We start from the raw sequence: 27,553 nt of genomic DNA on the forward strand, positions 1-27,553 counted from the left end.
TTAAAATCATGTTTGTATTACAGTACTTTGTCATCCCCTAGCTTCATTCCTTCAGCATTATTCCTCATTACAGATTATTACAAACCAAATAAATATACATGCTGGGTTATCCTAAAATGTGATAAAAGACACAATTTTGATATTATAGGTAATATTATCCATATTCAATAGAAGCACCATTCAAATATATTCAGATTGTATGATAAAAATATAAAAGAGATAATCATGAACATCAATATATGCTATGTTCCTATACTGTTGACATTATCAGTGACTTCCCTACAAAATAAATCTATTTACTTGGCATCCCCTGTTCTATGACTCCTATAAAATCGGTTCTGTGAACTTTCTTATTGTTCACATTTATTTTGAATAAATCTGAATAAACCAAACTCCCCTTATTGTTTATAATTTCAAGAAAGTCCAAATCTGTTTTAATCAACTTAGAATCATATTCAGTGTACCTTCATGGGTAATTCTGCTTCAGTTAGGAAACCAGGTTAACCTGAAAAGAAGTTACTAGTGCCATACCTGGGTAGAATCTTTCTCTACCATGATATTCTATTCGTTCTAGGAATAGGGCTTCCACAAAGTACATGTTTCTTAAGTTAATTTACATTAAAAAATTTTTTTAATGTTTTTATTTTTGAGACAGAGAGAGACAGAGCATGAGCAGGGGAGGGGCAGAGAGAGAGAGAGAGAAAGACACAGAATCTGAAGCAGGCTCCAGGCCCTGAGCTGTCAGCACAGAGCCTGATGCAGGGCTCGAACTCATGGACCGTGAGATCATGACCTGAGCTGAAGTCGGATGCTTAACCGACTGAGCCACCCAGGCGCCCAAAGTTAATTTACATTTGAGACTGCAGAACCACTCGAGCAAGGAAATTAATGTTCAGTCAAAATAAAATGCCATCCAGAAAAATCAATACAATTTACTATCAAGTGAGGGGGACTTTAATCAGGGTGACTCCAGAACAATATTTTTCTTAAACGTGGAAAGAGTGCCTCAAGACTGTTTTCTCCTTTACCGCCCAAACACAGTATCTGTACAATTCTGCAAGCCATTTACCTTGTGAATAGAAGAATACGTTTTTTTAAATCTCGGTGTAAAACTGAATTCTTGGGAAGAAATTATGTGCTGGATTTTCTGATAGCTTCCAAATAACTACTACTTTAATGAAATTGCTACCTGAAAATCTGGTAGCAGTATTATTGTTTAACTATAATTTAAGAAGCTATTGTAGATTGGTACTTATGACTTCTAATGAGAAAACCATAACAACCTTTTAATTGAAGGGAAAATGGTTAACTACAGTAATTGCAATCAATAAGACTGCGTTAGTAGTATAAATATTTCTTCTCAAGGAGCATTCCTTACTCTCCTCAGCAGTATTTAAGGTTAGGAAGTGCAAAAAAAACAAAAAAACAAAAAAAAACACCACCTCATTAGAAATCCGTCTGTTATTTATAATACTAAGGCTTGGTTCAAATTTTGGGCCCCAGAGTTGAGAGAGAGTCTCCTCCCCTACCTCCACCACAAGCGAAACAAGACTGAGAAGAAAAGAGACATGGCAAAAAAGGCTTACCAATCACATAGGCGAGTAACAAAGCCAAAGTCACTGTGATTGCAGTGGCGCTCAAGGCCGTGCACTTCCAGTTGCAGCACCTGTAAGGTTTGTTAAAGGTAAAGGCAGGTCTGGAAAAGGTGCTTCGAGGAAGTGGCCTGGGAGGGGGCGAGTACACGGTATTGGACGTCAGAGGGTAGTTTTGACTGGCTGCACTGAAGATAGCTGAGGAGCCAGATCCATGTTTAAACAGGAAATGCCTGCAAAAAAGGAAACAAAAAGTTTGGGCTATAAAACCAAAGCCAGTTGTCACAAAGACACCAAGTACACTAATTTCAATCACGCTTTGACAAAGCTCAGGAGAACCTGCAGTGTCCCCATGAAATTGTCATATACCAACAAGTTAACTCCAAACTGCCTTTGGTGGTCTCCTTTTGTTTTCTCCATTTACACTTTTAGGAGGCAGAGAGAGGTCTTCTGTTCCCTGACTTGCTGGCTAGTGAATTTCTCAAACCCTTGAGTGTTAACGTTCCACGTTTGATGTTATTTGCTATACTGCTCCTTTTCATTAACTATGATACTCAAGAGTTGATTCAAAAACAGAAATATCATCTGGCATATTTGAAATCTGACTGTCTTAGAAACCAGTATTTTATTTAGAGATTAGCTTTCACAGACATATTTTCAAGCAATATTCTATTATAAAAGTTGTCAAACATACAGCCAAGTTGAAAAAATTTTATGTAAACACTCATATACTCACCAATTAGATTCTACAGTAGACATATGACTGTACTAACTTTACCACATATTTCCCCATCTCTCTGTTCCTGTCTTCATCCATCAGTCCATCTTAGTTTTTAAGCACTTCAAAGTAAATTGCATACATCAGTATACTTCCCTTCATATATTTCAACTTGCATATTATCTGGAGTTCAATATTTTTTTTACAGATTTTTAAATATAACATTTATACATGATGAGTTGGACTCTTTTAGATTCCACATATAAGTGGTATCATACCATATTTGTCTTTCTCTGTCTGACTTATCTCACTTAGCATAATGCCCTCGAGGTCCATCCACAAACTCATAAAAACAGAGAACAGAATGGTGGTCACCAGGGCCTGAGAGGTCAGAGAACAGCAGGGATGTTTAAGGGCATAAACTTGCAACTAGTAGATAAATAATTCCTGAAGATATAATGTACAGTAGAGTCATTACAGACGACAATATTGTATTAGAATCATCAACCTTGCTAATAGAGATCTTAATTATCTCCACCACAAAAAAGAAATGATAATGATGTGACGTCATAAAGGTGTTAACTAATGTGACAATGGCAATCATACTGTAATATAAATGGATCAAATCAACAGGCTGTACACCTTAAACTTACACAATGTTGTATGTAAACAGATTTCAATAAAAAATGATACATGATGAAATGCACAAATTTTAAGTGTACATTTGCTGAGATTTGACAAATGTAATCTCCTTTGCAACATAAGCCCTTATCGAGATACAGAACATTCCCATCACCCCAGGATGTTTCCTCCTGCCTCTCTAAGTAAATCCTTACCCCACTTCCCCCAGACAACCACTACTTAGCATTTTTTCTACATGCATTAGTTTTGCCTGTTCCAGAACTTCGTGCTGCTGTCATGTTTGAATTACTACAGGATGATTATTGACTGCTCATGACTATTGTAATGTAGATATTTCATAAACAGTAATGATTTATTGCCATGGAAGGACTTGCCAAAAACAAATACATGGAAGTATGTTTTCGTGCACATATTTTACACTTACTGAGTGCTGTGCGCCATGCATCGTGCTAAATGCTTCTCTCAGTCTTCACTCATAGGAAATAGGCTGCATTATGATCCTCATGGTGCATTTAAGGGTATGGAGGCCAAAAGGGGTTTAAGAAACTTGCCTAGCGGGGCCTGGGTGGCTCAGTCAATTAAGGGGCAGACTTGATTTCGGCTCAGGTCATGGTCTCATGGTCCATGAGTTTGAGCCCAGCATTGTCTCCGTGCTGACAGTGTGGAGCCTGCCTGGGACTCTCTGTCTCCCTCTGTCTCTGCCCCACCCCTGCTCTCTGTCTCTGTCTTTCTCTCGAAAGTAAATAAATAAACTTAAAAAAAAAAAAAACTTGCCTAAATTCACCTAGTAAGTGAATGACAGAACCAGAATAGGAGCCCAGGTCACTCTGGCTCCAAAGTCCTTAATCTTAACCTCTCTCCTGTGCCACCAGGGGCAGTAAAATGCACTGCTAAGCAAAAGACATTATGGTGCTACATTTTAATGTACTACTACAACACAAAACCCCTCCACAAAATAGAGAGCCAACGTCACTTTGTCACATATGACCAAATGCACAAATCATTAAGCCTACTTAAGAATGCTTTCCAATTTCCAGTGTTAAAGAAGAAAAGCATATATGCTTAAAGGAGAAAAGCATATGTTTAAAAGAGAAAACAACTACCTAACATGCCAGTTAATGAAAAATCTCCACACTAGAGGATTTTGCTTTAGTATCATGAGGGTAAAGGTTATTTAAAGTGCAGGGTTGCTGAGAATAGAACACATTCACAAGCCTTTCTGGAGGGCGATTTGGGATTATGTGTCAGAAGACTTTAAATATGCATATTCTTTGCTGAATAATTATGCCTAGAGGAATTTATCCCTAGGAAATTATGTGTCTGACAATTTCTATAACAAGTTGTTCGTTGCAGCGCTATTTGTAAAAGCACAAAATAAACACCTAAGTGCTCAATGATTGGTATTTGCTTAAGTAAGCTATTTTACAAACACATAGTAGAATACTATACAACCATCACAAATTGTGCTGTAAAAGAATATTCACTAGGAAAAGTGTTTACAAATATCACCAAGTGAAGAAAGGCAGTTTCAAAACAGTATGGGCAACAAGATACAATTTTTGAAATAAAAAAAAATATATGTTCATGGAAAAATAGTAACTTGGGTTACCTTTGGGATAGGAGTATTTTTTTTTATATATATATATTCTCTGCCTTGAGCTTACATTGCGTTTGTAACAAGTATCAAGAAGATGGGAGGTGGGGTGAATGGAAAAAATGCACTGCTTAACACCAACCACACCGTAGTCGGTTCTATTACATAAACACGATTTGCTGAGCACCTAGGAAGGCTAGACACCGAGGCACCTTATGTGCAATTTTTTGATTCTCATATGCGTATGAGGTTGATACTATTCTAATCTTATAGATGATGAAACAGACACCAGAAGAGGTTTAGTAGGAATAAAATGGTGGTGATAATAGTAGTTATCATAATAATGATAATAAGAGGTAACTTCATTAAGTGCTTACTTGTGCCAGGCATTGTTCTAAATAATTTATAAACTATTAGATCATTTATTCTTCCCCAAAACCGCATTAAAGGAAATATCTCCATCTACAGATGAGAAAACCAATGAACAGAGAGGTTCAGTTTTCCCTGGTCCCACAGTCAGTAAATGGTGAAGCTGAGTTTCAAACACAAGCAGGCTGGCCCCAAAGCCATTGCTCTCAACCACTACATGACACTACACTATACTAGGGTTATGCAGTTAGCGGACGTGGTAAGATAAGAACCCACACCTGTTCGGACACAGAAGAAGCATGTGGATAATACTGAATTGAGTCACACTTTTACTGTTTCTCTTGGGACCAATGACAAGCGTGAAAATGCCAGCTACAGAATCACAGAGATGTAAGGAAACTCAGTAATCTTCTAATAGCCCAAAGCCCTGATTTTGCAGTTAGCAAAACTGAGGCCCAGAAAATGAAATGGATTACCTAAAAGTAACATAGGTAGTTAATGGCATAAATGAGCTTGGAATCGGGGACTTTCAAAAGACACTGCTATTTCCATCCCCCTATGCTACCTGCTAACCAGTCTTCACCGGGTTACTACCAGGTTCTAATCTCTTGGGTTAACTGATCCAGGCCAAACAAATACAATGTGCTCCAACAGTACTATGTAATACATGTCTATTTTTCTTTATGTCACATGTTCTTAGAGTAAATTTTAAAGACCATCTTAACTATTCTGGATGAATAGGGAAGCATTACAAAGAAGCTACCCTTTAGTTATTAAGAACGTAAAGGAGTTATTGCTGCTTCTCAGGGCACCTAATGTATCCCCAGAATGAAGAAACAGTATATAGTAGAAATAAGAATAAATATATTAAAAAAGTGAATCACAGCATTATGCTCCTTCCATTTAATTGTACTTCCTCTTTAATCCCTGAAATGGTCTCCTCCACTTACAAAGAGGTGAATTTCTTCTTTAATGCCTGCTTAGCTCTCCCAGCCTGTGTTTTCCCCTTTGGCTATCGAATTTACTAGAGAGCAAGAAGTGTAGCACTTTAGAGACAGCAGAGTGGAGTAACCTCCCCATCTCCTCACCACGACCTGGTAGTTACTCTGGAGGTGACAAAATGTCACTTGGACATAACCAATCCTGCACAGCAACATTCTGGTATGTTCCTGTGGGGTAAAGGGGAACCCAGCAGTAAGGGGTGTTTTCTTCCCAGCGATCGGAGATAAAATCTTCGATCCTTTGCATATTTATGAAGGAGAACAATTGGATTTTAGAGACAATGTAAGTGGCCCCATATGTTGGATATTGATTTGGTTTGGTATATCATTAAGGGGGAGAAGAAAGACAAAGAAAGACAGAGAATTGTTGGCTATTATGATGGCAATTACAAGCAATAATCAATATCCCTGAGCACGGTAATTTCATCGTGACATACACCAAAGGATTTACAAATGCAGTTTCATAAGTAAAATATTACAGCATAATGAATAAATTCAGCAGTCACAGCAGAGCAACATTTACACTAATTCGTATTTGAGTGGAATCCAAATCACAGTCCTCAGTGAGGGTAGATAATAAAATGAGTTCATATACTAAGGTTCCTGTTTTCTTATTAACAAGCTGAGATTAAGATTCCATGCTCAAGGAATCTATACTTTGATGTGCATCATGAAAAACAGCACTGCAAACGCTACGCATTGTCCTAGGCCTTGCAATCCATTGTTGGAAAGTGAAACTACTGCCGAAATGTGTTTTCATAGTCCCCGAAAAAAGTAGGAGCATAAAGACAAATGCGCAGTGCTAGACTTCAGCTATGTGCTCATAAAATCAGATCATCTGTCTAAGCACATTGCTTTTCCCTGGGGACCTGAGGATATACTAAAATGTTGCTATCAATTTCATACAATTGGGTTTTTTGCACAGAGCAAATGATAAAAATGCGGTTCAAGAGTTTATGTGTAAGTAGTACTCTCCTTTGCATCTGTTTTAATATTCAAGTTCAAATTTAAAAAGGAAAAGCAAGATATTGCCAAAAGGAAATGGGCATATAAGGAAATTGAAAAAAAAAATATCTTCGAGACTGATGAGACCCAGTGGTGGTAAGTGGGAATATAATAAATGCTCCTGTAAGGATTTTAAAATCATCTATAAAAAAGGGGAAAATGTACTCTCTCTTTTTAAACCCCTCATGCTACATAATTCTGAGGGTATCTGTTAGCACTAAATAATGTGATTTAATGTGGCACTTAAAATTCTATAGGAAATAGAAATCTACAGCTTTCTAACAACAGATGCATAAATAACCAATGAAATTTTTTCTTTTACATCTTGTAAACATGCTTATGAGACGAATAGCTAAACCTGTATTCCCTTAGCTATAAGCATTTGACTCATTTTTATACCCAGAAGAAGGAATTCAACTTATTTCCAGTTCGCAGCTGAGGCTGATTTTTAAAAATAAAATAAAAAAGAAGATTGCAATGAAAAAGCCTTGAGTCAAGTTATTATGGCCAAATTACATTCAGATAGAATGGTGGAATTTAGGCATATCTTATTTTTTAAAAAAATTATTAAATGCATTTTTATTGTGATTAAAAACCACAAAATATGAAATTTACCATCTTATTTAGTTTTAATTTTAAGTGGACTCCACGCCCAATGTGGGGCTTGAACTCAGAACCCTGAGATGAAGAGTTGCATGCTCTACTGACTGAGCCAGTCAGGTGCCCCCATCCTAACTATTTTTAAGGGTATAGTTCAATAGCATTTATTGTTGTGAAACCGGTATCTTGCAAATATGAAACTCCATACCCATTAAACAACCTCCTTTTTCCCTTTCCCTCAGCCCCTGGGAACCACCACTTTGCTCTCTCTTTCTATGAATTTGACTAGTTTAGATGCCTGATGTAAGTGGAATCATACACTATTTGTCTTTCTGTGACTGGTTTATTGCACTTAGCATAATGTCCTGAAGGTATCTCACATGTAGCATAGGACAGGGTTTCCTTCCTTTTCAAAAGGCTGGATTCTATTACATGTAAATACAGTACCACATTTTCTTTATCCATTCATCTGTCCACGGACATTTGGGCTGCTTCCACTTCTTGGCTATTGTGGATAATGCTGCTACGAATATGGGTATGCAAATATCTCTTTGCAATCCTGTTTTCAATTCTTTTGAATATATACCCCCAAAGTGGGATTGTTGGATCATACAATACCTCTCTTTTTAATTTTCTGAGGGACCTCCATATCATTTTACATGGCAGTTGCACCATTTTACAACCCCACCAATGGCACACAGGAGCTCCATTTTCTCTACGTCTTTGATAATACTTGTCATTTTCTATTTTTTTTTTTGATGGTAGTCCCTAACGGGTGTGAGGTGATATCTCATCGTGGTTTTGATTTGCATTCCTCTGATGACTGGTGACGTTGAGTATCTTTTCATAGGCTTATTGACTATTTTTATATAACCTTTGGAGAACTCTCTATTCACACGTATTTATTCTTATGTTCCTAAAAACATTATACGTTTTTTAAAAAAAATGTCATGCTGGGTCACAGCCCCATTTTCCTCTCTGACAAGAAAACCCAGTGTTATTTTGCAGAAAAGTGTGTTTACTAGTCAAGATTATCAACCTCAACATATCTAGCTTTTCTTTAGTAGCCCATTCCTCATACTCCTTTTTAGAATAAATACTCCTCCAAAGAGTATTTATCCAAACTCTTCTTGAATCTCAGTGGAATTACCAGCTTGAACAACCTCCTGTGGTAACAAATTGTATTTCCCTACTAACAGCTACATAAAGAAAGATTTCACTTTATTTGCTCAAGGGTTCTTTCTTCCAAACTTTAAGCCATCCCTGCCCATACATCTGCTCCAAACATTACATACTGTTTATAAAAAAAATTTATCCTCTTTCCATGTTGTCCATAATTTTTAAGTGTTTTTCTTTCTTTTTTTTTTTTTTTTCAACGTTTATTTATTTTTGGGACAGAGAGAGACAGAGCATGAACGGGGGAGGGGCAGACAGAGAGGGAGACACAGAATCGGAAACAGGCTCCAGGCTCCGAGCCATCAGCCCAGAGCCCGACGCGGAGCTCGAACTCACGGACCGCGAGATCGTGACCTGGCTGAAGTCGGACGCCCAACCGACTGCGCCACCCAGGCGCCCCTTTTTTTTTCTTTTTAAAGAGTTTCAGGATACCTATCTAAGCCTTAATTTTTCTAGGCTTAAGCATTAGTCCTACAATTTATCCTTGAATGCAATACTCTATACAGTCTAGATTGGTACTGTAATTTTGCAAGTGGGGTAGTTAGTAGCTAATGGGAGAGCTCTTTTTAAACTCTTTTTGTGGCTATTATTCCCTCTCTTCTTTTAATTAGAATATCTGCCCTGCCTGTATTGTATATTCCTTGAGAGCAGGGACCAAGTCTTAATTTCTAGGTATGTTGTCTCATACTTCAGAGGTACTCAATGAACATATATTGATTTGTATGATGCCTTCGCTTCTTCTAAAAGGCACTTGATTCACTGTGCGGAATGAATGAGGCTTGGGAACTCTAAAATAAGTTTCACTTGTGAGCACATATCTCTTGGTTTATTGAATGCAAAAGGACAACCATAAGCTTTCATTTTGTTTTCACATAATCTAAAAGAAACAAGTCAAAGAAATAGTTGATTCATATTTCACCTCTTTTTTGTAAGACATTTGGGTAATGAAAGAATTATTGTTAATAAAAAATATTAACAATTAAAAATAATTGTTTCTAATAATAATGGCAACGGCAACACCATCTATGTGCTAGGCACTCTGCTAAAGTACTTTGTGCTTCTTTCTCACTGAATCCTCACAATAACCCTATAAAGGAAGATGGTACTATCCATATTTCATACTTTAAGAGGCTTAGAATCAGCTATTAAAGTTAAATAAATTTCCCAAGGTCACCCAACTGGTAAGTGACAGAGCTGGGAATCTATTTCAGTTTTGTTGATTACTAGACATAAGCTACATGAGCTTAGGAATGTCTGACTTATTTACTGCTGTATCCTAAGCATCTAGAATGGTGCCTAGCAAACTCCATAGGTGCTCCATAAATATTTTTAAATTCATGCACGAACAATAAAACGCATTTACTTAACCACTGTGCACATAGTAACTCATGATATCACTGATAATGTTAATCACTAAGGTAATAAAATCTTCTTAATTCACATGATCATCTGGCATTTTCCTTTCACAGTGAATATATGTAAGTTTGGCATTCCACTGAAGATGTTTTTATGGAAATATTTGCTTCAACTCTTAAAATTACAGAAATGACAAACTGGTATCAGGAAGGTACACCGTGAATTGTCATGTCTCCCTTTTTAGAACATGGGAGACATCAGAACATCTTTTATGTAATAGTGTATCGGACTTTCCTATATAAATTAAACATTTCTATAACAGGATATTCAGAGATAAGTTGGAACTAGGAGTGCTGGCATATATATATATATATATATATATATGTATATATATATATATATATATATATACATATATATGTATATACATATATACATATATATACATGTATGCTGGAGAAAGAAATTATCACATATTCTATATTTGATCAAGTTGCTTTAGTAGGCCCCAACGTAGATTAGAATAAATAATTATCCTCTACTTTATAATAATGCCCTTTGAAGACACCCTCTCATTCTCATTTTCCAAGTTAGATCCATGCTCTCTAGATGTAACTTCAATGTAAAAAATTGGTATTGGGGTGCCTGGGTGGCTCAGTCGGTTGAGTGCCCGGCTGTTGGTTTCAGGTCAGGTCACGATCTTGTGGTTTCCTGGGTTTGAGCCCCATGTCTGGCTCTGCGCTGGCAGCGGAAAGCCTGCTTGGGATTCCCTCTGTCCCTCTCCCTCTGCCCCTCCCCTGCTCGTGGCCTCTCTCTCTCTCAAAATAAATAACTAAAACTTAAAAAACATTTCTTAGGGACCTCTGGATGGCTCAGTCGCTTAAGCGTCTGACTTCAGCCTAGGTCATGATCTCCCAGTTTGTGAATTCGGGCCATGCATCGACCCGGCTGTCTGCTGTCAGCACAGAGCCCGCTTTGAATCCTCTGTCTGCCTCTCTCTGTCCCTACCCTGCTCGTACATGCTCTCTCTCTCTCAAAAATAAACATTAAAATAAATTTCTTTAAAAAACAATATTAAAAAATCCTACACCAGTTGAGGGGCAAATATCAACTTACATATTTTCTATTAATGTAAATGTTCTTGTATTAAAAGGCTCAGACCAACACATAAAGATTATTTACCTAGATAAGTAAGTACCAATTTTTCATTTTCTTTATACTGAATAGTACTTTAGGCCCTAAAGTATGGTGTGAAAGCTGTGATCCCTTCAAACTCAAAAAAATTTAGAAAGCTATTGGTGGGTGAGATTTTCAATCCTCTTATGATTGTACATACATCATCTCCAAGAAGGAATAGTGGAATGTCACTTCAGAGTTTTCAGGAGATCATCTCCTAACAGGGACCATTTTAAATGGGAATAAATAGGTGACCTATGCAAAATTTATGAGCACATGTTTAAAATTAAACCAGATCCCAAATTTTCTAGGAATTTAAAAATTTTCTTGATTTTGCAAAGAAATTAAATTATATTTCTCTTTACAAAACCTGAAAGTCCATTCCCAATTTTCCTTACCAGAGCAACCTGTTGGTTTCATAGACTTGGTTTCACTGGCTACTTGGCTTATTTACTTATTTATTTTTTTAGAGGAGTGGGTAGTGGGCAGAGTATTATATACCTTGACTATCTTTTCATTCATCCTCATTTTCTACAGATAGGTATTTTCTTCATTTATTTTATGAGCCAGTTGACATGGCATACATTTCTGTATGATTTGTTTTAATTGAATAGTAATCTATATTAGCAAGGACACCTTATTTTAAAGAAAGAGGGTTTCAAAATAATTACAAAGGAGTACAGTAAGGAGAGATCCTAAGCATTTCCCACTAAGCTCTTCAGGTTGAAAATATAGGTTATCATTCTAATGCATCTTTTGAAGGGTGTTGATCAACATTTGCCTTACATTAGCTTTCACTGATTTGTAAGTCTTACTCATATTTGTACATTAAAGGCAAAAATGTGGGGTGCCTGGGTGGCTCAATCGGTTGAGCACCCAACTCTTGATTTCAGCTCAGGTCATGATCTCAAAGTTGTAGGTTTGAGCCCCTCATCGGGCTCTGTGCTGATGGTGTAGTCTGCTTGGGATTCTCTCTCTCCTTCTCCTTCTGCCCCCTAGCCCCTCCCAAAATAAATAAATAAATTCTAAAAAATTAAAAAAATAAAGGCAAACATGCTTTATAATGCCATAAAATAATATAAGAAATGCCACTCACTAAAGTTAACAACTCAGGCAATGACAGATGTTGGTGAGGATGAAGAGAAAGAGGAACCCTTTTGCACTGTTGGTGGGAATGCAAATTGGTGCAGCCACTCTGGTAAACAGTATGGCAATTCCTCAAAAAATTAAAAATAGAACTACCCTACAACCCAGCAATTGCACTGCTAGGCATTTATTCAAAAGATACAAGAGTGCTGTTTCAAAGGGGCACATGCACCCCAATGTTTTATAGCAGCACTATTGACAATAGCCAAAGTATGGAAAGAGCTCAAATGTCCATCAAGCGATGAATAGATAAAGAAGATGTGATATATATATATATATATATATATATATATATATATACACACACACACAATGAGATATTACTCAGTGATCAAATAGAATCAAATCTTGCCATCTGCAACAACATGGATGGAACTAGAGTGTATTCTGTTAAGCGGAATAAGTCAGTCAGAGAAAGACAAGTATTATATGATTTCACTCATATGTGGAATTTAAGATACAAAACAGATGAACATAAGGGAAGGGAAGCAAAAATAATATAAACACAGAGAGGGAGACAAACCATAAGAGACTCTTAAATACAGAGAACAGACTGAAGGTTGCTGGAGGGGATGTGCGTGGGGCAATGGGCTAAATGGGTGATGGGCATTAAGAAGGGCACTTGTTGGGATGAGCACTGGGTGTTATATGTAAGTGATGAATCACTAAATTCTACTCCTGAAATTATTACACTATATGTTAACTAATTTGGATTTAAATTAAAAAAAAAAAAAAAGAAATGTCACCAAAATCAGTCCTTTAACCTATCCAGTATAACATTTCTCTGAGGGACAAATTGACAAAAGGCATGGCTGTCCTGTGAAATATCAATCTCAAAATCAAAGAAGTAGCCTCACGCAGAAACTGCGCCTCACCAACATCCATGTTCTCATTTCCTGGGCACACAGACTACATTTCCCAGTCACCATTTCCATTAGGTATGGTCATGTGACTGAGTTCTGACTAAATCGAAGTGTGAGCAAAAGTGCTGTCTGATACTTCCCGTCTGCTCCCCTAAAACCTTCTCACCCAAGGAACCTTCTCCCCAATCTCTTTACTCATCCATTGGCTAAAAGGGTGGACTCGAATATGGAAGGAGCATAATACATTCGTTCTATGGAATATTGTGAGGTCAGATTAAGAATTTTAAACCACATAAGCATATTATGCTGATCACTGGCTCTCAGCACAGAGCCTGGACAGAGCATCCTTACCCACGACTGACCCCACTCCGCATTGCTTGCAGTCATAGTTAATTGGAGCAGAATTGGATAGCCAACCTCGGAGACAATCATATTCTCTTCCCCTCTCTCTCCCTCTCTCAGAAACCTAGACACTGAAACCTAGTCATCTAGGGAAGCCAAGATGCAAGGTCATGTTGAGCCAGAGCTGGAGTTACATAATAGTGGAACAGACAAACAAGTCCCATCTAAAATGAAGCCCGACAAGAGAGAATACGTGCAGAAAGAAACAGTGATGAGACATCACACGGCTCTAGAAAGCAAAAGAATAATGGAGACAGTTCCATCTTTCATTAGGCAAAGCTGTACTCAATGCCTTCTTCCTTCACTGTGAAATTATCCTCTACCATTTTTTAAAAACATCCTTTTTACTTGATTTACTTTTAAGGCATTTCTGTTCCCGTTAACCAAATAATTTCTAAGGCAATAAACAATTTTCCATGTTGGGGGAAAAAAAACCAGAATTCATATATACAGTACAACCACAACTATTTGCTGTCCCCTTCCACACAAAAACAAAGACAACTAACTCCCACTCTGTATCCTTATTCCACAGAGATCTGATCTAGAAGAAAACATGGAAATCTTAATAGTAACTATCTTTGGGTAGTGGAATTTGTAGTTATTTTTCTTTGTGATTTCCTGTGTTTTTCCTATTTTTGAAATGAAGGTGTACTACTTCATAAGGTCCTTCACGATATAGGTCTCTCCACCTCACTACTGCTATTGTCTCCAATGCCCTCTTAGCTCTGGCCACCCTGTCATGTGTGGTTTCCCTAATGTGCCATTTGCTTTCAGGCTCCTGTGTCCTTGTAAGCTTTTCAGCAAAGAACAATGTCGGAAGAGTTAATATGTCCAAGAGTAGCGTAGATCTAAAGCAAACGTAGGAGAGAGAGAATAGAGTGAACATAGGGAGAATGAAGAGTGTAGAAGAAAAAGGAATAGAATCAGAAAGGAAATTTGATTGATAGATAGATAGACAGTAGATAGATATGGCTATATATGCAAGGGTAAAGGATCATTTGCTAGTTGCTTAGAAGGTCACTCTGGGTTTCCTTGTCTACATCTGATCCAAATAGTCAGAAGTGATATACTGCTTTTTTTCCATCTTTTTGCATCCCTAGGAAACAAACCAATTAAGTATATATACAAACTAGTATACATTCAATGTGTCAAAATATATTCCTCTTGCTTAAGACTCCTACGGAGAAATGCAGGATATGACAAGTTAATTGGGAATAAAATTATGAGGAGTGGCCACCATATGAAAAGGAAACTAACTGGCAGGGGTGGGGAGACCTTAGAGCTAAATGAATTGTTTAGTGGTTGTTTTAGTCTATTTGGGCTGCTATAACACAATACCATAAGGTGGTTGGCTTATCAACAACAGAAACAGGTTTCTCACAGTCCTGGAAGCTGGAAGTCCAAGATCAGGATGCCAGCATGGAAGGGTTCTGCTGAAGGGTTTCTTCCGTGTTACAGACTGCTACCCAGTCTGCCATGGGCAACTAATGTGTCTTGCTGTATCTTCAAGTGGTGGAAGGGGCTAGGGAGCAATCAGAGGTCTCTTTCATAAGGGCACTAATCCCATTCATGAGAGCTCCACCCTCAGGACCTAATCACCTCCCAAAGGCCCCACCTAATACCATCATCTTGGGCATTAGGTTTTCAATATATGCATTTGGGGGAGATCCAAACATTCAATTCATAGCAGTGGTTTCCAACACAAATTATGCTTTAAAATGGAGAATTATCTAAACCTACCAACAAAGTCTTCAGAAGAAGGGAATGAGAAGAGGGAAGATGGGAAGGGAAAAAACAAACTGCTAGAATCTGAAAAGGGGTTGAGAAAAAGTGAACAGGCAAGGAAACAAAAGATTTTGCATCATCATTATTCTCAAAGAGCCTTTCTCAGTTGGGGATGAATTGGCCCACAGGGGACATTTGGCATTGTCTGGAGATGTGTTTGGTAATCATAACCAGGGGGAGGCCACTACTGGCATCTAGTGGGTAGGAGGCTAGTGATGCTGCTAAACACCCTATTATGCATGGGACAGACCCCACAACAACGGATTATCCAGCCTGAAATGCCAATAGTGGTGAGGTTGAGAATCGTTGGCCTAAAACTATTCCTCTGATTGGAGCATGCATTTTTGAAGTATTCAGCCTCCCTCTGGGGGTGGGGGGGGGAGGGGAATCTGTCACTCTTTAAAGGCTTCCAGGAAAAGATTTTCTTGCCAGGCACTCATGATCTTATCTTCCTCCCAAGCTCACAGCTGTTCTTCCCTTGGGGCTATTTGCACTTGGGATTGGTCTATTATCCAAATAAATACCCTAACCCTAGGGCCACAGAACACAAACAACTCACCTATAATTACCTCAAACATTTACCCTTGCTAACTAAGCAAGGAAACCTTTGTAGGTATGGAGACTAGAAAACATCTTCTACTTTCAATTTTTTAAATTGCTGTTCAAAGTGTACCTACCTCTCACAAAGTGTCACAGGATATAAATCCAAAATCTGAAATACTGATTAAAACATGCTAAACATACAATCATGATAGCAATTAAAACAACATTAACTCCCTTCAGGTTAGGCTACCTAAGAAACAGTCAAATTCCACTTTATGCCATGCTCTAAAGCTCAAAAACTATAATCCCACTTGAACACAGGAGAATTTGTAGAAACCAGGCCTTCCTTGCTGGGAAATGTTCTCTCCCTGGTTCCCTGCAGTGTGGATTCAAGAGAGCAAAGAAGAAACCCATTGGCTTGCTTTAATTATTTAGGGGCAGCACAAGGAGATAAACAAGGTCAGGTCAACTTCAAGAATACAATGATTTCATGCACTTCTCTGACTTCTAAATATACATCTCTATTTGGCAAATATAATATTAAACCTAAACTTGCCTTTTCTCTGCATCATCGTCAATGCTCAGAAAAAGTTATCATCATGGATTTACAGGATGCAGTATAGAAATGGGTGGTTGGAACTTTAAACCCAATCCAGGTTGTATTTTTATCTTTGAATAAGAAACAAAATAAAGTTATATTTATTTCTTAATGAGACAGAGAATGAAAAATTGAAAGAAAATACTGAACCATCTGCAGCTTTGCAATATGACCCAAGGCAAGGTAGGCTTCTTTAAATTTTTTTTTTTAACGTTTATTTATTTTTGAGACAGAGAGAGACAGAGCATGAACGGGGGAGGGGCAGAGAGAGGGAGACACAGAATCGGAAACAGGCTCCAGGCTCTGAGCTGTCAGCACAGAGCCTGATGTGGGGCTCGAACTCACGGACCGCGAGATCGTGACCTGAGCCGAAGTCGGACGCTTAACCGACTGAGCCACCCAGGCGCCCCAAGGTAGGCTTCTTTATAAGGTGCTGCCTCTTGAATCTTGTCTCTACGGAGGGTTTTGTTCGAGGGTTTTGCTCTTAAATTCGTTCACTCCACAAACTTTGATTGAGCACCTGTATTGGGTAGAACATGTTCACAAACTAGTCTTGCACTGGCCTAAGATCAGTTTCTTAACTATGCTTGTGTGCCTTTATCAACACCGCCGGACAGACAGGGATGTGTAGATGGTCTTCCTCATTTCCCCTTGGCTACTGGAGATTTTGAAGGAATCATGGATTAACTTATCATGGCTTCATTTATCTGACTTGTTAGGGGACCTCACCTAGAATCAGTAATCCTGCAATTAATTAGAATCCAACTAACTGGAAAGCTAAACTGAGCAGGATTCTTTCAGTGGAGGAGCAAATGACAAGAAGGCAAGCCACGGAGTGATAGAGAAAGTAAAGGCAGAAAGGACATCAAATAAATCATTTAGCTTTATTCCTTTATCAGACTGTTGAGGAAAGTGAGGTTGGAAAGGAAGAAAGAGACCCTATCAAGGTCACACAGCTATTTAGTGGCAGAATTGGACTCAGACGCAAGATTTCCAATTCTAATTCCAGTGCTTTACAACTACTCACAAGAGGCCACCCCAAATTTTCAAAGAATATCCTGGGACCACTATACATTTTGTTCATTTTATAATATTTTCTATACCTGACGGGTTGTACCATAAAAAATCCTGTTCAGAATGGCAACCCTGCCTTACCGTAAGATTTTCAATTATAATAGATTAAATTATGATCATTTGGATTAAAACGGAAAGTAGATTCATATTTAAGAGTGATTTTCAACAAGAATGGCAATTTTTTAAAAGTTCTATTTAACCTTAAGCTATCCACCAAATCCAATTAACCAGAACCCCCAGTTTTCTGGGCATTTAGGCTCATCAAGATTTTAATATAAATAGAATAAAACCTAGATTACATCTCCAGGCAGAGGAATTTAACTGAACTATAAATATTCACTGAAAGACAAAAAGGAATAACTTGGGGCTCTTTATATTCCAGAGAAATATTGTTATAGTGCAAAGAATACCAGATTGGTTGTATGGAGACTTGAATTCTAGCTCCAACTCTTGCTCTACACTGCCACGTTGACACATTAGTAAAATTCCCCACAACCTAGTGTCCTTATCTTTAAATTGGGCATAATTTCTGTTAATGTCTACCTTGCCAGGGTTGTGTAGAGTTTAAAAAGAAATAACCAGTAAGGGCTTTGAACAAGAAGTTACACATACACACTTATATATGCACATACACCCACATGGGCACACAGACATACATGCACATGTATACAAGACATATCTAAAACCTGAGTCTTTTGAAGATGACAAAAAATATTTAGCTGCCAGTGTAGACACACTAAAAGGCAAACAGCCATGTTACCATAAAATTATCTAAGTTAAAGATACTATTCAGTACAGTAAATGAAAAATTTGAACGAATAAGACTGCTATAGATTAAAAAAACAATTATTTTAGTCAAAAAGTAGGGGAAATAGCAGATTGTGAATGTTCTCTTCCAGAAGAAAGTCAATTTACTTAGGAGGCTAATATTATGCCACAAAAGGAAAGAATCAATGATATCTGTGTTTTTAGGTTATACTTGATATTTTGATAGTTGAATAGGAAATAATCATAAGTTATCTTTTATAATATCAATGAAAACCCTGTGTGTACATATGTCACTATTAAGTATCTTCATCAGTAAAAGGGGACTGCCTAGTGTTTTGTGTATGCCAGATGGAGACAGGAAGTCTGAATTACAATCTTGGCTGGGCCAATGATAGCTGCTTGCCCGTGGAAATACAACTTAGATTTGAGCCAACTTTAAATAAGGGTATGAGGGTATAATGCCACCCTCTAGCATAAGAATAGAAAAGGCAAACTTCTTGCACCTAAGGAATTCATGATTCCCCAAAGGTGGTGACATCATCAGCCCTTGTTGAATCCTGGCAACCTGGGAAGCCTGTACCACTGCGTGAGATCATGCTGTTTTCTTCAGCGTTATGTGACCATTCCTGCAAGTTGCCATATTCTTTACCATAAAGGAAACTTGATCTTTAACTTGGTTGGTTGGTTTCTTTCTGTCAACCATGTCACCAGCCTGGGAACTACTGTGTACCCCTATACCGAATATAGTTTCCCCACCCTCCATCCCACCCACCACTGTTTTTTCCTCCTTCCAATTTATACGGAAGTTTTGCCGTAATTCAGCTTCCTCTCGATCTGCTCTTCCATTTCAGATAGTAGCCTGCCTTCTGTTTCCATTTTCTTACCACTAACCAATTCCTCAAACCCACTGCAGTCTAGCTTCACTCTTACCACTCTGTTGAGATCGACTGCTTCAAAATCAAAAAGTCTGTAGTTGACAAAATGAAAGGTCTCTCCTCATCCACACTCTAGTGGACTCCTCTGAAGCATTTGAAAACCACGATCACAATCTCCTTGAAATTTTTTGTTGTTTCTTCTCTTCTATTATTATTAATCCTCAATCACCTATGCTGGTTTGTTTTCCTTCATGGACCTAAGATGTTAAGTGTTCTCATTGTTTGGTTTATGGTCTTCTTACACTAAACTCTGGCTGGGTTTTTCAGTATTTCCTCCTTCATTCATGTAAATTCAATTATTATGTCTACCTATGAAATTCTCCATAATTCATGTGTATCATGTGCTCTGGAATCAGACAGACATGCAGTGGAACTAGCTCCATTAATTACTAACTAGTGGCCATGTAGCAGATTGTTCAACTTCTCTAAGCCTCAGTTTAAAAAAATAAAACTTGCCATAAATGTGATAATGACTCGATGCAATGTTTGGCACATAGTAAGCATTTGGTAAGTGGTAGGAGGAAAACTTTTCCTCTCTTTCTTCTTCTCTTGGGACCCAGATTCTTATTTTCAACTATTTATTGAATATTGAGCTTTTCCAATATGGATGCCCCACATAAATGTTTCAATATTTCCCAAACAAAACTCACTGCCTGCTTCTACCAACTACTATTTCTGATTTCAGAAATCTGCTCCATCTGTAATTCCCCGCTCAGTTACTCTGTCTGTCCATATACCTTACAAAAATTTTGTTAAACATTATGAGCTAAGCACTGAGGAATCAAAGTAGAAAAAGAAGACATAGTCCCTCACTCAAGTTGCAGCAGGGAATAAAGACAAGTAAATAAAATATTTGGAGTGCAAATACACAATGGAATAAGGTCTTCATAGACATACACACAGGATGCTATGAGCCCACAGATAAGGGAAAATTCCATGAAAGGTGCTGTGGGGAAGTGAAGGCAGGTAAAAAAAAAAAAAAAAAAAAAGCTCCGAAGATGTATCTTTGGCTTCTCTCCCCCTTCTCACATATTACATCTACTAGACCACAAGTCCTGCGATACTATTAGCCTCAATATAATTACATTTTAGGATAAAGGCAATCTCCCCCACTAGAATGTAAGCTCCATAAGGCAGGGATTTTTGTCTGCTTCGTTCTCTGCTGTAGCCCCAGCAACTCGAACACTGGCTGATCCATGGTGGGCACTCAACAAATATTTGTCAAAATTGGTTTAAACTTATTTACACTAGAATTAATTTATCATAGTATTTACATTCAACTGTTTTTCATGTAAACTATTCACATTATACACATGCTTATATCCTCAGATATCACACCAAAAAAGATGAACAGAATGGAGAAGCAGATGTTACTGTTTATTTGCTTATCTGTTCGCCAAAGGGGGCAATTCTTTTTGAGCTTTCCTGTTCTTTAAATGTAATAGTCGGTACCACACTTCCACAATTCTTGCAGAGGCATTTCAAAGACCTCAAGACTTAACCTGATCTTATCTTTTACTTTTAAAGCTACAAACATTTTTGTGTTGTGGAATTAATAAAGAACCAGCTGGATTCTCCCAAAGGGAGACGTTTAGTAGAATGTCTTTGATACACAAGCGCGCGCGCGCACACACACACACACACACACACACGCAAACACACACATCTCTGTAGAAATTAAGGAGAATAGTTGACAGGAAAATCATTCTTTGTTACTTCAAATACATTTCATACTTTTAGTAAAATATAACAGACAAGTGTCTATTAACTTGACACGGCAATGAAAATATTTATTATGATTAACTGGATAAGTAATTTTGTAGTCAATGAAGTTTTTAAGAACTAGTTTCTTTCTTAATCACAACCAGATATTTCTATTTTAAATATACAACCCATGATAGGTTAAGTATATATGATGGACGGGAGACAAAAAGGGTGGTACAGAGGTTCCTCTAAAATTTAATTTTGGTTTGCTACACTCACATATTTCATCAATCAACTCATTTTTTTAAATTCTCTAAAACATCTGTTTAGATTCACATTTGCATTGCTAAAAAAATCTCCTCCATATTAAGACCAGATTTCATCGCACCTATGGTGAAATTTCCCTTCCTTAAAAAATGAAACACATTATGTTTGCTTATGGTTTATACTTTGAAATGAAAATGAAAATAGTCAGATCAAAAGCATTTTTAAAAATAACATCACCACCAAAGTGACTAGAGACTGTATCACGATAATCTCCAAAATATTGCTCTTCACTGCCTAAGCACAATCGACTATTATAGATCTATTTTTACTCTGAATTTGTAAAATATATTTTTAAGACTACAGAATTCTCCTTCATGTAAATTTAACATATTCCACATCCATCATTTGGTGTAGGCTGAAAAGCTTGGTTGATTCCTGCTCATCTGTAGTAAACAGGATTTATAGGTCATAGATTAGTTCTACGAAGTCTTTTCCTGTCTTAAAAAGAATCTTTAAATCTGTGGCTGAAGATAGATTTTGCTAACCCCAGTGCTGTTAAAGGATTAAAGCATGAGATATTGTTGGATCTAAGCACTGAATATGTACATTCTGAGCCCTTTTTTTCCTCTAGTCATTATTGAAAGAAAAAACTATGTCTCTAAATCTATTTTTCCATTGCAAATGTACTAAAGAAAAAAAACCTACTTATGAAAGTTAGGTATATTTTAGCAGTACTATATAACAAAGAAATATAACTACCACTGGAGAACTTACATTTACGGGTTAATATTCACAGAGTATTATTCCATAGATATTTAAATCACTGTCATCACTACTAATGAACGTTGCTTCCTATTTCCCCAAGATAGACACTAGCTCTAGAAGTCTGGTAACAAGCATGGGTCATATAGACTTCATTTCTTGTTCTATTCTTTGCCAACACCTCCCCCACCAATGGCCGTGGCTCTTCCTTTGTAAAAATAACCCTGTTGACTCCACTTAAATGTCACATTGGCCTAAAGCCAGCAAGGGCAGTTAGCCTCATACCAAGCTACAGCCATCTGTCAGAATATGCTAAAAAAAAAAAAAAAAATCAGTGAAAATAGTTGCTACCCCCTCTTCTGGCCAGCCATGACTCCTCCACACAGTTATGATCTGTCTTTGTGAGTTGAAGTGGTTATGTTAATATCAAATCCAAGTTCTCAAGAGTATTAAATATCACAGAAAAATCTTTAAGACTCATTTTGGTGACTAGATCATGGTTAATGTCCATCATCATCACTGAAGGTTTGTCAAAGTTAAGGTCTAGAGCCAACATTTGGCCAAAAATTCCCCACGGGTAAGAGTATCAAGGGGCGCCTGGGTGGCTTAGTCGGTTAAGCGTTCGACTTCGGCTCAGGTCATGATCTCACGGCTTGTGAGTTCAAGCCCCGCATCGGGCTCTGTGCTGACAGCTCAGAGCCTGGAGCCTCTTCAGATTCTGTGTCTTGCTCTCTCTCTCTGCCCCTCCCCTGCTCACACTCTGTCTCTCTCTGTCTCTCAAAACTAAATAAACATTAAAAAAATTTTTTTTTAAAAAGTATCAAGTAAACTTTGAGTTAGGAGTTTGAATTCAGGGACAGCAAAGAAAGCAAATAAGGCAAACTAAAAATGGCTGTAATTCAATTTCAAAGTAAATCGGATGAAGAGGTCAAGAAAGCTAAGAGAACTGTCCCAGTTCTCTGCAGGGAATGGGGGATGTCTGAGTTTCTGATAGAAATGAGTACTACTCCAGTTAGCTGTGTGTTAAAGGCAGAGCAATCTACTCACATACAAAGTGTATGGACAGAATAGAGAGACCAATATAGAAAGAAAAGTAGTAAGTCCAGTTTCTGAGAAGCTAGTAGCAAAAGCCAGGGCCAACGGAATGGAGAAAGGAGGAATATGATGCAGAGGAAGAACAGAAATAGAGGAGGAAACTAAAATGAGTGTACAAATCACATGTGAGATCTAAAATAACCCTTGTAACAACATTATGACAATGAGTGTTATTAACCCAGTTTCAAGGTCAGGGAACTAAGGTTCAGAAAGGCTAAATAATTTTCCCAAGTACAGACAGCTAATAAGGAACAAATTCAAACCCAAACTCACATCTGTTGGTTTCTACAATTGAAAGTCTTAACCACTCTTCCAACTGTTATGAAGAAGGCACAACATTGTACCACTAAAGGTATATAATAGCTTTGGAAGGGAAAAAAAGACTTTCTGGAAAAGAATCAGAATAAAAGGATCTTCAAACTGAAGTATATCCAAGGACGAGTCTCTGGGTAAGGAAAGAGAATATGGCAATTTAACAGCAGGAATTTCAGAATGAAATTTTGATTTCTGGATCATAGCTTAAAAATTATGGACTTTTGGTTCGAGAATGATTATTTCTTCTTAGTATTAAAAGGAATATATTTGCTCATAACCAGACAACCTAGTAAAGAGGGTTTAAATGGCAATGGAGGGGTGCCTGGGTGGCTCAGTCAGTTAAGTGTCTGACTCTTGATCTCGGCTCAGGTCATGATCTCATGGTTCATGAGATTGAGCCCCACATCAAGCTCTGCACTGACAGTGCAGAGCCTGCTTAGGATTCTCTCTCCCCCTCTTTCTCTGCCCCTTCCCCACTCTCCCCTCCCTTTCTCTCTCAAAATAAATAAATAAACATTTAGAAAAAACTAAACTGTTAAAGCAGTTTGGGGAAATAATATCCTTTAATAAGTAAATAAATAGGCAACAAATGGCAAATGGAGGAAGAGGGAGAGGAAGAATAGAAAGAATAACACAATATTACTGAATTGGTAACTGGTGATGATGCATGACTTTGAGTAGACTTTTCCTTCATTTTGCACCTAATGCTGTCCCATGGTTTTATTATTAATTACATGTATTAGTAGTAATAAATTACTTTCAGGTCATTTTCTCAGGAAAATCTCTACTTTCCCATTTCCCTCCCTCCACACTTCCTCTGGGTTAGATCTACCACCTCCAAGTGTTCTGACCTTGGAATTACTTCAATTTAATAAAGCACTTATGATACTGTTATTTATTTCACTTTGCCTTCTTTTTTTTTCAAATTTTTTTAAAGTTTTTGAGAGAGAGAGACAGAGTGCATGGGGGGTGGGGGCAGAGAGAGAGGAAGACACAGAATCCGAAGCAGGCTCCAGGCTCTGAACTGTGAGCACAGAGCCCAACGCGGGGCTCGAACTCACAGACTGCGAGAGCTGAAGTTGGACACTGAACCGACTGAGCCACCCAGGCGCTCCTCACTTTGCCTTCTTTACTACAGAAAGTGGTTGAACATAAAGACCCTGGCCCTGTATACAGCCAAGGTTCAAAGTCTGACCTGGATCTGCTCCTTCCTACCTGTTGGATTTTTCAAAGTTCTTTAACCTGTCCTTACCTCAGTTTCCTTACCACTCAGTTGAAGATGGGGACACTAATAGTATCTACCGCACGGAGTTATTTTAAGGATTAAAGCAACTGACTTATGAAGACCCAGAATGGTGTCCAGCAGGTAGCGATGCTATATATTTAGCTATCATTATTATTACAAGTACTATAAGCTTCTGGAGTATGTGGGCTCTTATTCCTCATAGTAGCTGTAGTGCATGACGAATAATCAGTAAATGTTTGCTGAATGCCTTGCTGTGCAGGGAATGCTTAATAATCCACAGACTGAGAGGTATACGTGAATATTAGATGTTTTTAGAGCAAAGCTAATGTGGCTCTCTGAACTCTGGTGATTCTGAATTCTCCTCTTTGCCAGCATGTCAGTACCAGATTCGTATATCAAAAATAATGTTTATTGTATACTTTATGTTAAAAATAATGTTTATTGTATACTTTCTATGTGCCCAGCTCTGAGGAGACAGTCTACGTGGATTATCTTATTTGGTTCTCAGAACAAGCACACAAGGGAGGATCTGTCATTTCCTACACCGGACAGATGGGGAATTGAGGCCCATGGAGGGTCAGTGACGCATCCCAGTTCATGACCATATTAAGTCACTCGGTCCAGTGCTGTTTGAGCGCACACACTGACACACATCACCCAGACTGTCCATCTTCATCTTTGGCAATGTGCCCATCTTTCCAGGTTGTGAAAGATGCATCTCTGACTCCGCTGCAAAAAAGGTAATCCAAGAAAAGGCTTAGAGGAGGAGCTGGAAAGGCTGATCTCTGAGTAAGGGAGGGCTCAGGGCAGGACATAATCCTGAACGTAGTGGGTAGTGGGGGAATTATTTCTATGAATGACAGAAGGCAGGGAAGAATCTAAAAGCCGTTCTGTAGATTTATCACAGGGCAGTCTTACAAAGCCTCATAGACATGTGCGGTCAAAACCTAGGGGAGGGAATGGTTCTAATGATTGGAATTTGGTGGTTGCCATAGATTGAATGTATCCTCCCAAAATTCCTATGTTGAAACCTAACTTCCAGCGTGTTGGTATTCTGAGGTGGAGCCTTTAGGAGGTGATGAGGTCGTGAGGGTGGAGCTCTCATGAATGGGACCTTATGAATGGAAAACCCTAGAGAGCTCCCTTGTCTTTTCTGCCATGTGAGGAGACAGTGAGAAGATAGCAGTCTATGAAATAGGAAGTGGGCTTTCACCAGACACCAGATTTGCCAGTGCCTTAGACTTACAGTTCCCAGCCGCCAGAACTGTGAGAAATAAATCCCTGCTGTTTAAAGAACCCAGTCTATGGCATCTTTGTTACAGCAGTCTAACTGGACTAACACCGTGGTGAAAGAGTATATCCTATTTGAAAGCATGCTAAGAGAAAAGTGAAGGGTTGTCGTGTTTACCTGGGGAAAGCATGGACATAAGGGTAGAAACATCTTTAATTAGATGAAGACAGAAATAGAAAGGGACAAAAGTAGAGCTGTTTCTTGTGTATAATAACTGTTGGTATTATTATTCTAACATTTATCAAGTGTTTACTATATGCCTGGCTGCTTGAAAATACATTGCAGATACTAACTCCTTTAATCCTTACAACGACTTTATGAGTAGGTGCTACTGTCATCCTTACTTTCCAGATGAGAAAACTGAGGCGTGGCAATGTTACATAATATGTCCAAGTTCATACAGGTAACAGATGCTGGATCAGGGAGTCTACAATAAGCCACTTGCCCAGTTGGAGGAAATGGATGCTCATTTCCAATACATACCACAAAAGTGCCCTAAGAGCAAGGCGAAATAAACATGAGTGATTTCAACTCCAAAGACATCTGCTAGATGCATCATTTAATCAAGGCAGGTAGGTGACAGGTCCCCCACCTCCCTTGTTGAAAACTCTACCTCCTAGAAGGTAAAGAAATTAAGGATATTTGCTTCTCTCACTGAGTAGAAAAGAGAAACTGGTGAGTTAAGGTGATAGGAACCTTTCAAGAAAGCAACCATATTAGCTTAAGAGTTCCTAAGATACACTATGAAGCAAAACCCTAGACTTCAGGAAAGCAGTTCTTTAAAGTGAAGTCAGTATGATTCCATACCCTGAGATATTTCAAAAAAGGAGATGGATTAAGAGTTGGAAAGGTGTGGGCTGCCTGGGCGGCTCAGTCAGTTAAGGGTCCCGACTTCAGCTCAGGTCATGATCTCACAGGGTCTGTGAGTTCGAGCCCCATGTCGGACTCTGTGCTGACAGCTCAGAGCCTGGATCCTACTTCAGATTCTGGGTCTGATTCTCTCTCTCTGTCCCTTCTCTGCTCTCTCTCTCTCTCTCTCTCAATAAAGATTAAAAAATTAAAAAAAAAGAGTTGGAAAAGTTTCTTGCCTATTGAAACCAGTATGCCTGTACTGGGTGCTCTCCATTCAGTTTAGATTTCCAAAGAACACTTAACAAAAGAAAGAGATGAAAATCAAGGATAAATAAATGTAAGATAGTGTGATGAAAATAATGCTAAGAAAGTTCATACACCAAATGAGCCTGAAGCTTGAAAAAAAAACTACTAAAGATGACAGAAAGTTGTTGGGTTGTTCTTAGATATATGTTTAGATTATGGATTGGATAGATGTGTCACTCATGCAATGCTATGGCATGACCGAGATCAGGGAGGCCTTCTCAATGACTAGTCTTCCCTGTGGAAAAGAATGATCATAGACCTAAAAGGGTAAAGAAAACATCAGTAAACCATAAACTGAAGTCTAAGATAGTCAAAGTGTTCCTAAGAAGGCACTCAACTGTTCTGAATGAATTAAAATTCTATCCCGGGAGT

General features: G+C 38.1%; 1 protein-coding gene across 3 annotated transcripts in view; it reads right to left on the minus strand.

The window, feature by feature from the left end:
- Nucleotides 1-27,553, minus strand: part of TENM1 (teneurin transmembrane protein 1) — a 783,454-nt gene that overhangs the window by 312,214 nt on the left and 443,687 nt on the right. For all 3 annotated transcript variants that reach the window (XM_045472379.1, XM_045472378.1, XM_045472380.1), the window contains one exon: nucleotides 1,587-1,825. In XM_045472379.1, the coding sequence (XP_045328335.1) occupies nucleotides 1,587-1,825 (239 nt within the window). The remainder of the gene's footprint in view (nucleotides 1-1,586; nucleotides 1,826-27,553) is intronic.

The sequence above is a fragment of the Leopardus geoffroyi genome, chromosome X (genome assembly GCF_018350155.1).
Source record: "Leopardus geoffroyi isolate Oge1 chromosome X, O.geoffroyi_Oge1_pat1.0, whole genome shotgun sequence".
Lineage (NCBI taxonomy): Eukaryota > Metazoa > Chordata > Mammalia > Carnivora > Felidae > Leopardus > Leopardus geoffroyi.